General features: G+C 46.1%; 1 protein-coding gene across 1 annotated transcript; it reads left to right on the plus strand.

Moving 5' to 3' along the window:
- The first annotated feature begins 1,816 nt into the window (after window positions 1-1,816).
- On the plus strand, window positions 1,817-13,314 carry LOC143785049 (uncharacterized). Its single transcript, XM_077273708.1, has 16 exons — window positions 1,817-1,914; window positions 2,248-2,306; window positions 2,427-2,455; window positions 2,870-2,938; window positions 3,140-3,205; window positions 3,385-3,480; window positions 3,572-3,655; window positions 5,711-5,984; window positions 8,758-8,949; window positions 10,833-10,861; window positions 10,959-11,015; window positions 11,210-11,281; window positions 12,268-12,342; window positions 12,535-12,624; window positions 12,818-12,904; window positions 13,125-13,314. The coding sequence occupies exons 2-15, from the start codon at window positions 2,276-2,278 to the stop codon at window positions 12,869-12,871; spliced, it is 1,218 nt and encodes a 405-aa protein (XP_077129823.1). The 5' UTR covers window positions 1,817-1,914; window positions 2,248-2,275; the 3' UTR covers window positions 12,872-12,904; window positions 13,125-13,314.
- The last annotated feature ends 228 nt before the right edge of the window (window positions 13,315-13,542 follow it).

The following is a 13,542-nucleotide window of genomic DNA, read 5'->3' on the forward strand; positions in this document are numbered from 1 at the left end:
GACAGCGGGAGATAGAAAGAGAGAGAAAGAAGAGGCAGAGAAGAGAAAGGAGAAAGAGATAAGAACAGAGGAAATAAGAGCAACTGAGAGACACGAAGAGAAGAACACAGAGAAAGAATGGCGCAGAGGGAGACCAGAGAGCAGGGACAGAGAGCAGGGACAGAGAGCAGGGACAGAACAGAGAGAGAAGAACACAGAGAAAGAATGGCGCAGAGGGAGAACAGAGGGAGAACAGAGAGACAGGGACAGAGAGCAGAGAGAGAAGAACACAGAGAAAGAATGGCGCAGAGGGAGACCAGAGAGCAGGGACAGAGAGCAGGGACAGAACAGAGAGAGAAGAACACAGAGAAAGAATGGCGCAGAGGGAGAACAGAGAGCAGGGACAGAGAGCAGGGACAGAACAGAGAGAGAAGAACACAGAGAAAGAATGGCGCAGAGGGAGAACAGAGGGAGAACAGAGAGACAGGGACAGAGAGCAGAGAGAGAAGAACACAGAGAAAGAATGGCGCAGAGGGAGACCAGAGAGCAGGGACAGAGAGCAGGGACAGAACAGAGAGAGAAGAACACAGAGAAAGAATGGCGCAGAGGGAGACCAGAGAGCAGGGACAGAGAGCAGGGACAGAACAGAGAGAGAAGAACACAGAGAAAGAATGGCGCAGAGGGAGACCAGAGAGCAGGGACAGAGAGCAGGGACAGAACAGAGAGAGAAGAACACAGAGAAAGAATGGCGCAGAGGGAGAACAGAGGGAGAACAGAGAGACAGGGACAGAACAGAGAGAGAAGAACACAGAGAAAGAATGGCGCAGAGGGAGACCAGAGAGCAGGGACAGAGAGCAGGGACAGAACAGAGAGAGAAGAACACAGAGAAAGAATGGCGCAGAGGGAGAACAGAGAGCAGGGACAGAGAGCAGGGACAGAACAGAGAGAGAAGAACACAGAGAAAGAATGGCGCAGAGGGAGAACAGAGGGAGAACAGAGAGACAGGGACAGAGAGCAGAGAGAGAAGAACACAGAGAAAGAATGGCGCAGAGGGAGACCAGAGAGCAGGGACAGAGAGCAGGGACAGAACAGAGAGAGAAGAACACAGAGAAAGAATGGCGCAGAGGGAAAACAGAGAGCAGGGACAGAGAGCAGGGACAGAACAGAGAGAGAAGAACACAGAGAAAGAATGGCGCAGAGGGAGAACAGAGAGCAGGGACAGAGAGCAGGGACAGAACAGAGAGAGAAGAACACAGAGAAAGAATGGCGCAGAGGGAGACCAGAGAGCAGGGACAGAACAGAGAGAGAAGAACACAGAGAAAGAATGGCGCAGAGGGAGAACAGAGAGCAGGGACAGAGAGCAGGGACAGAACAGAGAGAGAAGAACACAGAGAAAGAATGGCGCAGAGGGAGAACAGAGAGCAGGGACAGAGAGCAGGGACAGAACAGAGAGAGAAGAACACAGAGAAAGAATGGCGCAGAGGGAGAACAGAGAGCAGGGACAGAGAGCAGGGACAGAACAGAGAGAGAAGAACACAGAGAAAGAATGGCGCAGAGGGAGAACAGAGGGAGAACAGAGAGACAGGGACAGAGAGCAGAGGCAGACGTCCTGACTTCCCGCCCTCCTCTGTGTATGATCTCTGAGGACTGTGCCATATTGTGACTGCCCCATCCCATGAGGTGAAGGCATCGGATGCCCCTCAGCCCCCGCTGGGGGTCCTGCTGTCCAGACTACACCCCTCCGGATGTGGATGATACATTAGTTACAAATATTTGTAAACGTTGTATCAATGTAACAATTCGGATGTTCTGCAGCTGCTGAGCTCCGTCTCCTCCTATTTCCTGCTGCAGGAAGAGGAGAGAAGTTACAAAGGCCTCGTCACACCTCAGCCACCTCTGTCAGCCACCTCTGTCAGCCACCGCAGGGACAGCAGAGTACAAGCAACATACTGTAGCTTTTGTTACATTTCTAATCCTCCAGAGCTGCACTCACTATTCTGCTGTTACATTGTGTCTTATCCTCCAGTCACCTCCAGAGCTGCACTCACTATTCTGCTCTTACATTGGGTCTTATCCTCCAGTCACCTCCAGAGCTGCACTCACTATTCTGCTGTTACATTGTGTCTTATCCTCCAGTCACCTCCAGAGCTGCACTCACTATTCTGCTGTTACATTGTCTTATCCTCCAGTCACCTCCAGAGCTGCACTCACTATTCTGCTCTTACATTGGGTCTTCTGATGCAGTCATGTTGTTTGCTCGTCTTCCAGATCCCTCGCTGTAGCTCCGCACAGCAGCATGGACGCTCTTGCAGATCAGATCGGGAGAGGTAATAGTGGAGATCCGAGCAGCGGAGAAGCTGACGAGTCCTGGGGGGCTGGGGGGTAATGAGGAGGGATGAGGGCGGCCGCACTGCACCTGAAATCATTGCTCTCATTCTCTTTTGCAGTGAAATTCGGACCCGTCCCCCTGACGTTTGTAAGTGTCCGACGTTATTATTAATATGGGTGATGATAGGATTTGTCACATTTCTATTATGATGAGTGATGGCTCTGATAACACCAGGAGTAAGGGTATCATAGTGGGGGTCGTTTATATATTATTAGTGGTAGTATTATCAGTATTTCTAGTATTAGTATTAGTGGTAGTAGCATTTATATATTAGTAGTGGTGGTAGTAATGGCAGCAGTAGTATTTCTATAATTACTATTATTTTATTATTATTATTATTATTATTATTATCTTGTGTGTTTCCATTCTTTCGGTAGTGCGAACAATGTCCCTTTAGGCTTGTTCACTGTGTGCATGGCTCATGTGTTTCTGTTTTGCTATTATTTGTAGTATTATTAGAATCCTTATTATCAGCACTATCTTCCTATGTTGATCTCTCAGATCTTCTGTGTGGCGCTCGTTCCCCTGTGGACATCGTTCTCCAGCTATGACACCTCTTTGTTATTTTCGGTAAGTATTACTTTTGGAGTTTCGGGTAATGATGACATCATTGTGCACTCTCATTCAGACCCGCCCCTGAGGAGCAGAGGATGCTCCTGGCCCCATGTCTGACACTACTGAGCACACTACAGGGTGACTGATAATTTAGGGGGTCCTCGTCTGATCTCTGGGTTTTCCTGCAGATGTTGATTATTGATTATTTCCTTCTAGATGTTCGTCATCATCACAGTCATAGTGAAAGGTTCTGTGCTCTCGTGCTGGATCCTGATCAGGGCGGTGAGTGACTGGTCACAGCATTTGGAGCTCTGCTCATCCAGAGTCTCCTGGTGCATAACGCAGGAGGAGGATGTGACTCTGCTGAGGGAACTTACTGCTGAGACTCCACCCCCGCCATGTGTGGCCCGGTGTTGCTGCGTTACTCCAGGGCTGATATCTTCCTCATTTCTCGGTTGCAGACGTCATGGATCGTGCAGGTGACTTCGGTGTTGGGTGTGATGATCGCTCAGATGTTTCTCCTACAGTTCAGTCTTCACACTTCTCTGTTCTCCGTGGTGAGTATGAGACACAGATCTGACCAAGCCGTGTTACATATAATCTCCGGCTCTGTAATAATGGCCTACTCTCTCATGTTTGCTCCTGAAGGTCGTCCTCGTTCCTCCATCCACCTTCACCGGGATTTGTCTCTGTAAATTACATCTTTGTGGCCAGGGAGATGACAAGCATGAGGTGAGCTATGAGCTGATGAATGTGACAGTGAGGAGGTCGGACAAGTGTGACGGTGAGAATCATGGACAGGTGGATCGTTGAGGAGGGTGGATGAGTGTGATGTTGAGGGTGTCAACAACTGTGGCGGTGAGGTTGACCGATGACTGTGAAGGTAAGGGGGCTATAGACTGACAGGGGAGCGATGAGTGTGACCATAAGGGGGCCAATGACTGATGGATAAAGGGACCCATGACTGTCTGTTAGGGGAACCCAGGACTGTGTTGGTTAGGGGGATCGCTAAGTTCAACGGTTAGGAAAACCAATGATTGTGACTATGAGTAGAATGACGACTGTGGCAGTGAGGGGTTAGACCAGTGTGACAGTGAGAAGGTTGGACGTGTGTGACCGTGAAAAACATGGACAGGTATAACATTAAGGAGGGTGGATCAGTGTGACATTGAGGGGATCAACAACTGTGGTGGTGAGGGTGACCGATGACTGTGAAGGCAAGGGGAGCTATTGACTGACTGTGAGGGGACCGATGAGTGTGACAATAAGAGGGCAAATGACGGTGACAGTGAGGGGGACCCATGACTGTGTTGGCTAGGGGGAGCAAAAAGGCCAACTGTTAGGAGGACCAATGATTGTGATTATGAGTAGACCGATGACTGTGGCGGTGAGGGGGTTAGACCAGTGTGACAGTGAGAAGGTCAGGCGTCTGACAGTGAAGGAGACCGAGGACTGTGGCAGACACACTGTGAACAAGTGGCCATACTCATGAGATAGACAGCCAAACCCACCACTGGTTGTCCATTTTTGGGATTCCCTAACTGACCGCTGACCACGATCTAGTAAGTGCAGGCGCCTCAACCTCACATCATGCAGCAGCATTGCTGACCCCAAAATATATAAGCAAAAAAGTCCAATCTAAAGCCACTGAATCTTCTCTGGAGGGATCATCAAGCTCAAAAAACCATCATTAGATGTAGCGCTGGAAAGGTGCCCCGACTGGCAGACATCAGCGTCCGTCTCAGTGTAAAGTACCGGAGGGCGGTAGCTGCGGACAAGCTACTGCTCCATGAGCTCCTGGCACTTTACAGGAACCTCATGTCCCAGTCTCCATGTGCTGTCAGGTGTGAGGTGCATCAGACTCACTTGTAGGCCACAGGCCTCTGCCATTTCCAGGCCTCCATCTTCATGGGCTGCCGCACACAACTCAGGGAACACGCAGTTCACATAAACAAACAAAACAAAAGTTTGCTGAACAGTTCTAGTTCACCAGATTGTAGCACGCGGTGTTGGTTACAACACTTATTGCTACTTGTTCTATTAGTACAGTACGTTCTCAGCATTATGGTCCGTCCCTCCTGGACTGTCCCTACGTTTTCGATATCTGTCGGCCCCAGGGATTTCCCGTCCAGTTCCACAGTGTATCCAGGATCCATTACCTTCCTTTTACGCGGTTCCACGTCCATCATCGCCTATGTGCCAGAGGATAAGGGTTAGGGATCCGGACTTTGCAGGAATATCTGCAGGGATTCCAGTAAGGCCTCCCACTGCCTCGAACTATAAGTCCTTGCTACCGCGAGCAGCCCACTGCACTTGAATTTGACCTTCATTACTGTACTTCCCTATCTAAACCCTACCAGGATACAGTCCCCTTTTCACTGGGGCTTGTCCCTCCCACTATGGGCTAGTCCTAAACCTTAACTATGTACTATTTACACTATAGAGAATTCCTGTCACATACTATGAATATTGTACTAACGATACTTATCACACTCTATGCATAAAACATATTACACTTACAATGCTAAGCCTATAGTCACTAGAGGAAGCACAGGCCGGAAGTGGAACTGGTGGGACCCATAACTGAAGTCAACATCTTGAGACCATGGCCAGTAACAAACCTCAACTTGGATGGTGCTGACTTTGTGGTCACCACATTGACTTTACTCTGTTTCTGATCAGCCATCTCCCTGGATGTTTTCTGTACTCCCGCCCCCATCTATGTTTCTTTTTCACTATTTCTCCAGATCACATTGCTTCATCTTGAGTTTTCTCATTTCATTCCAGGATCCTGTTCCCGGCCTTCGGAGCAGAGCGGTAATTGGGATATTCTCCCGGAATTCGCAGGAAGAGTACTCCTGGCTGGCCTCCATGCTGAGCAGAGTGGGGAGAGTAGTACCTTTCGGTATCACAAACTCCAATGCTCATCAGTTCAACCAGCAGGTGCCGCAGTGCACGTTTGCCATATTGTATCACTCAAAGACGCGAGGACGTGTCAACATCTCCGACGTTACGGACTCTCTGTACGATGAAGAGCTGAGCTTCATGTCAAAGGTGCTCGGTAAGAGGAATACAAGTGCGATGCCAATCACAGCAGCCAACCAGGCCTTCTCTTCTGGTTATCCACATTTCCAACTAAATGTAGAGCTTTGTTAAGGTGGCATGGGCATCTCCACTGGGCATCTCCACTGGGCATCTCCACTGGGTATCTCCACTGGGCATCTTCTCTTGGCATCTCCACTGGATATCTCCACTGGGCATCTCCACTGGGCATCTCCACTGGGCATCTCCACTGGGCATCTCCTCTTGGCATCTCCACTGGGCATCTTCACTGAGCATGTCCCTTGTGCATCTTCTCTTGGCTTCTTCTATGGATATCTGCACTTTGCATGTCTAATGAACATCCCCATTAGACTTCACTTGGTATTTCCATAAGGCTTCGACACTGGTCATCTCCTGTGGGCATCACTTACAGGATTCACACACAATTAATTGGTTACTGGTTTCTCCTAGAACTTCACTGTTAGAACAACAGGTGAATACTGGGCTGTGTCTGGTCCTTTAAGGCAAGTGTAGATGGACTATCTACTCTGGAAGGCTGACATTTTTTTCCACATATTGTACTAGAGCAGTACCATGGAAAAACTTGCCCCCATGCACTTTTCTCCTATTACACCATGTTCCAAATTATTATGCAAATGACATTTTTCTCGGATTTTCCTAAATGGTTGGTGCAAATGACAGTCAGTCTAATAAAAGTAATCACCCGTTAGAGTATACATCGAATTTTATTGAAGAAACCTCCCAATGATAACAGTATAATCTCCACAATGAATAAAACCCCACAATGCACTGCTCCAAATTATTATGCACAATACAATTTCTAAACATTTGATATAAAGAACTGGAAATGCTCATTTGTGGAATTTGCAGCATTAGGAGGTCACATTCACTGAACAAAAATCTATTTACCTCCAGAACCTCCTAACAGGCCAAGTTACATGTAACTTCTTTGATGTCACCTTCACAATTCTTGCATCCATTGAACTTGTGAGTTTTTGGAGAGTTTCTGTATTTCTTCCCTCCCAGAGCTGCTGTTTTGATGTGAACGGCCTCCCACCCTCATAGATCTTTTGCTTGATGATCCTCCAAAGGTTCTCTATAGGGTTGAGGTCAGGGGAAGATGGTGGCCACATCATGAGTTTATCTCCTTTTATGCCCATATCAGCCAATGACTCAGAGGTATTCTTTGCAGCATGAGATGGGGCATTGTCAGCATGAAGATGATTTTGCTCCTGAAGGCACGTTTCTGCTTTTTATACCATGGAGGAAAGTTGTCAGTCAGAAACTCTATATACTTTGCAGAGGTCATTTTCACACCTTCAGGGACCTTAAAGGGCCCCACCAGCTGTTTCCCCATGATTCCGGCCCAAAACATGACTCCTCCATCTCCTTGCTGATGTCGCAGCCTTGTTGGGACATGGTGGCCATCCACCAACCATCCACTACTCCATCCATCTGGACCATCCAGGGTTGCTCGACACTCATCAGTAAACAAGACTGTTTGGAAATTAGTCTTCATGTATATGTGGGCCCACTGCAACCATTTCTGCTTGTGAACACTGTTTAGGGGTGGCCGAATAGTAGGTTTATGCACCACTGCAAGCCTTTGAAGGATCCTACACCTTGAGGTTCGAGGGACTCCAGAGGCACCAGCAGCTTCAAATATCTGTTTGCTGGTTTGTAATGGCTTTTTAGCAGCTGCTCTCAATCCAATGAACTCGTCTGGCAGAAACCTTCCTCATTATGCCTTTATCTGCATGAACTCTTTCTGATTTAGCCACAAATCTCTTCACAGTAAGACGATCACTCTTAAGTTTTCGTGAAATATCTAATGTTTTCATACCTTGTCCAATGCATTACACTATTTAACGCTTTTCATCAGCAGAGATATCCTTTTTCTTTCCCATGTTACTTGAAACCTGTGGCTGCTTAATAATGTGGAACATCATTTTTAAGTAGTTTTCCTTTAATTAGAATCACCTGGAAAACTAATGATCACATGTGTTTAAGATTGATTTCAGTGATCCATTGAGCCCTGAGACACAATACCATCCACGAGTTTATCTGAAAAACAAAACAATTAGATCTTTATGACACTTAAATCCAATTTGCATAATAACTTGGAACACGGTGTATATGCCAGTTTCACAGGATTCTTCATAGTTGACTCCACTCTTCTCATCTCTTGTAGTAGAGAATGGTGGACGCTTCTTCTGATTCTCCATTATTACACTCATTCTCTTTGATCATCAATGATTCCTTAGTCTTATCGGTCAAAGCTGAAGAGTTGAAGATCCAATGGCCTGTCTGAAAGATATTTATGATGCTAAAGATTAATTTCATTGGAGAAAGTAGATCTGTGACAGACTCATCACAACCAATGACCATTCTAATAGAAGGGGTTTCTTGGATTCGACAAACATATCCACTTTTTGCCCCAAACAGCACCCCCCCATCCCCGCTCCAAGGGTCTTGTCTGGCACTGAGCTGTTTTTGTAAGACATCCGACAACTTTTTCTTTCCAGGGATGGCCTCTTAAACCTGACATTAGACATTCTCTGTAATATTAGGTCCATTTTATCCAAGATCTAGCCACACTGGGCTGGACAATCCTTGGAGGCAGGACATTTGCTTTCTGTGTCATTTCGACTGTTTTCTGTCAATGTCTTTGGCAGCTGTGGTCGAGCAGGAATGTGGAGTCTTCTCTGTTCCTCATATTCCCCCTCTTCTCCATTTGTAATTTATCTCATTTGTCTCTATCGCCCTTATAGGTAAGAGTAACGTGATTGTCGTGGCTGACGACATGGATGACAGCAGCCCCAGGGCAGCACAGAACATCTTGACTAACCAGCCGTCCATTGCTCAGCTGACCAGCGGCGTCTATCTGTTTACCACAAAGGAGAAAATGGACAATCAGCTGATAAAAGACAAAGTTCAGCCAATATATGATAAATTCTCCAAAGGTATAAGTGAGGTCTAGGTGGTCTAGAGCAGAGGTCCCCAACGTTTCTGATCTTGAGAGCCACATCCAGCTCTGAGAGAGGGTCGCGAGCCACATCCAGACTTGAGAGAGGATCGCGAGCCACATTCAGACTTGAGAGAGGATCGCGAGCCACATTCAGCTCCCACCCCCCCTCACAATGTTGGTAACCAAAGCTTTTCCACAAAATTCAATCACCCTAAAGCAGTATACAAAGATACAGGGGTTCCTACAATACCCCCATTCAGTATTCTCCTATAAAGCACTCCCAAGACACTGTCACATCCAGCTTCAAACACCTCCTCTGACAGGTGGTGTCATCTTGTCTCCAGCGTACCATACTTAAATCATCTCAAAACCCCTAAGACCAATATATGTGCATCCAGATCTGCTCTTTTGTTCAGGGCTGCTCACAAAAATCACCATTTTCAGATGTGCTCTTCATAACTGTTTGCTACAACTGGAGTTAATGCACCAAGCATACAGACAGCCACGAGCCACAATTCATGGGACCGCGAGCCACATGTGGCTCACGAGCTACAGGTTGGGGACCCCTGGTCTAGAGAGAACAGGGTGTTGGTGGTGGTGGGAGATAGGGCAGCCACGGAAGTGAATTCATATCGTGTAACAGGCCGCTGTGCGGAACAGTAGAATGTCATTGTGGTCATGATCCAACCATGAACTTCACCATGTAAACCTTTGGGGTTCACTGCATTTCTTTACAAGATGCCCCTGCTTTATTTGCTTCACTGTAGCCAAGGATTCATAGCTGTAGTCAACCATGTAGATAAGATGCCAGAAGAAGGTGGAGAATTCCCCAGTGAATGTACAAATAGACAAGTCTCCACCACCGTACACGGTATCAGAATCTCTAAGATTAGTATCGATAAGAAGGACCAGAATGGTGGGATCACTTCTTTAATCATAGGAATCTTCTTCCCGAGATCCTTGTAGAGTCACCCATGATTGTCCATTGAATTGTTGTCCTTACTCTGACAAGATAATAATGCATCTCATGTGAATCTGTCCGCTCTTTATTAAACACACATTAAAGCGGATTTTTATCTGTGCTCATGGTTTGGGATTTTCTGGGGATGGCCAAACTCTTGACTCTGTCCCTTCTTAATGAAGCGTCTCCACACATGGCAAATCATCGAATGTCTTGTCTCCATGAATGTGCATGTCCTTAACAAACTGGACAATGTAAGGTGTTGATTGGGATGGTATTAATGAGGTTGGATGATAAATGTAGACTGGTGGTATTTCCACCATCTTCTACTCTACAAAACACAACCATTGATGACTATCTATATATTCATATCGTCTGTGGTACCAGTATGGTAGGATCCCTTCAACTGGGTGATTCTTTGTGTATTCTTTGCTCATTGACCCATAATGTGTAATTATTGGGATATTGGCGGCATCAGCTACAATGAATGGACTATGTGCACTGGGGTCAAGTGTGGAAATTCAGCAAGGAGGTAAGGCTGGATGCTTGGAGGAGTACTGATTGGCACTTCATCGAGTAGGTAAGGCTGGATGCTTGGTGGAGTTTCTTACTTCTTCAAGGTGTTAAGAATGGATGCTTGGTAGAGTATGGTACTTCGTTGAGGAGGTAAGGCTGGATTCTTGGTGGAGTTTCTAACTTTCTCGAGGAGCTAAGGCTGGATTCTTGGTGGAGTTACTTCTTTTTTAAAGAAGTAAGAATGGATGCTTGGCAGAATATAGTACTTTCTTGAGGAGGTAAGGTTGAATTCTTGGTGGAGTTTCTTACTTCTTCGAGGTGGTAAGGATGGATGCTTGGTGGAGTATCATCATTTCTTGAAGATCTTTTGATGAAATAAACTGTTTTCTTTTTCCCCTCAGGGTTGGCCAGTGAACTTGTAGCCGATCTAGTAAGTACATATTCATAGATCAGGAGCAGGTGCACAGTTGATGGTGACCTCTCGCTACGGCCTCAGTATTTTCTCACTGCTTGTTTCTTGTGCTCAGGTCTTGATCTTCTTGGTTGTTGCTCCCTGGTTGTACTTCTTCTGTTTCATCTATGATGTGAGTCAGGGGAATTGAGTGGATGACTGGAGGCATTTGTTGTGTTTAGGGCCGTTATTATCTAGAGGACGTGTATAAGCACAGATGCATTAATCCTTATATAATCATTCAATGTGGCCATCATGGTCCCAGAAATTCACGAGGAACCTGTCCTGATCACTGGGGTCACTGATCTTCTCTTCTTTTGTCTTCAGGTGTTTTTCCTAATAACAACAAACCTGAGCGGATCATTTCTCGTGTTTTACACCACTCATGCCTCCAATCATGTGAGTAATGAAGATAATTAAAAGGAATGATGGGTCCAGACTTCAACATAATGATACGTACAGATATACTGTAAATACATAATGTAACAATTTTATTGCCCTGGTCCTATCCCTACCCTAATCCTAATCATAAGCCTAACACTAAACCGATCCATAGCCATAAACCTAACCCTAAAAATGGTTAGAAAAAGTGTAAATCCATAAAAGACTGAAAAGTATTCATACTGTTGTCATCATTAGCTGCTCATCTGTCGTTGAGTTGCTTCTTTTGCAGAATTCAGCAGTCCAGAAGGGTTTATCAGCCGCTGCACTCTACATAAGCAGCGGCTGAGAACCAAAGCTCCTTCATTATACTGAGCTTTGTCCTTTTGTTTGCTACTGGGCATGAGCGGACCCCTGGACGTTCCGGTTCTGATACTTCACCAAAACTTTATTTCAGAGTTCATATCAGGTTCCAGAACAATACCCAAACTTTAACCAGAACCCGAACCCCGTTAAAAACAATGAGGGCCCAAACTTTAGAGCTGAAAAATTCTCAATCTTTCCCGCAATGGACTACTTGCCCCGGAATTCTGAACATTGCAACGGGTGACGGGCCGATACAAACACCAAACTTTAAACTTCGGGTTCGCTCATCTCTCGTTGCTACTTAAGCAGAGCGCAGCAGCCGATGGCAGTCTAATCTCGTCTACTGAGATCTTCATGAGCTCCACTGGACGGACACTCACTGCACAACTCCAACAAGAAGCCACTTTTGCAGGCGCCAATCATTTAACATAAGGGTAGGCATGGGAGATAAATCAGAGGGAAGTGTTGTGCCCCCTTAGATTCTGGCACCTGGGTCACCCCCACACGACACCACTGAGTATAAGGTCAGGTATGAATGATTATTGGGGGCTGCTCATGGCTAGCTCCACATGTCGGGGTCTATACTGGGGGACACATTTACTTTTCTTTTCGTTACCCTTGGTAATTTTGCCCCCCAGCGTGACTCTGTGCTTCCATCTACGTATCCCATCAAGCGGCAGAGAAACTCGCCCCATTCATGGGGCAAAAAGAAGGTAAGTTGAATTGTGAGGATGGAAATGGCGCTGGTCAATAATGAACGAGCAGTTCATGGAGGAAAACTGAGATACCACCAATTTGCAGAATAAAGAAATTCTCCGAATTCATCTCATCTCCTGAGATTTTTTTCCATGGGTGACACCCCTATGGATCACGCCTATCCTCCATGAGGGTCTTTTCTTTTGCAGGATGCCCGGACGGTGGGACTCGTTGCGGTTCTGGTACTGATGATGGTGGAACTGTTTTCCTTGTACTGGGTAGAATCAAGTATAAATACGGTGAGTGCGTCGGTGCCATCGGTGCCATCCACCAGTGCCGGCCACCGATGCCGTCCATTAGAACCGGCCACCAGTACCGTCCACCAGTACCGACCATCAGTGCCGGTCACAAGTGCCATCCATCAGTGCCGGTCACCACCGCCGGCCATCGGTGACCGTCTGCTCCGTACAAACACTGTTTCCTTCTCCACAGGTCTTCGTCATCGCGCAGTCACTTGCCACAGGAGTCTTCATCCAGATCTGCTAGGACTAAGGATCCACCAGACTCACAGAAATAAAGGTGCGGGGTCTTGTCTGAATCAGGGGATTCCGAACAACAAGGGATAATAATAAAAAAAGATATGAAACCTTAGAAGGCAATGGGTTAAAGAAATTACTGAAAAGGGCACAGTGACCAATCAGATTTCAGCTCTGGAATCTTCTCATTGGAAAGTAAACGCTGCGCTCTCATTGGCTGTGCTGGGAATTGATCCAATCTGAAAGTTATTCTTCTCTTCCAGCAACTTCTGTAGGAATCATCCAGAAATCAGAACAAACAGGAAATGTAGGAAGGACCATAAATGGCAATACGGGCATTCACAAGAGGAAACGATCATTCCGGATATTATCAATATCATGTTTACATGTCCTCATAATATATGTATAAAATGTACAACACCTGTGAGAATAAAATGTATATTATACAGCGGTATCAGTCATATTGTCATCTCTAGGTATTATAGTAGTTATATTCTTGTACATAGGGTCAGTATTATAGTAGTTATATTCTTGTACATAGGAGCAGTATTATAGTAGTTATATTCTTGTACATAGGAGCAGTATTATAGTAGTTATATTCTTGTACATAGGAGCAGTATTATAGTAGTTATATTCTTGTATATAGGGGCAGTATTATAGTAGTTATAATCTTGTACATAG

Source organism: Ranitomeya variabilis, chromosome 7 (assembly GCF_051348905.1).
Source record: "Ranitomeya variabilis isolate aRanVar5 chromosome 7, aRanVar5.hap1, whole genome shotgun sequence".
NCBI classification, from domain to species: Eukaryota; Metazoa; Chordata; class Amphibia; order Anura; family Dendrobatidae; genus Ranitomeya; species Ranitomeya variabilis.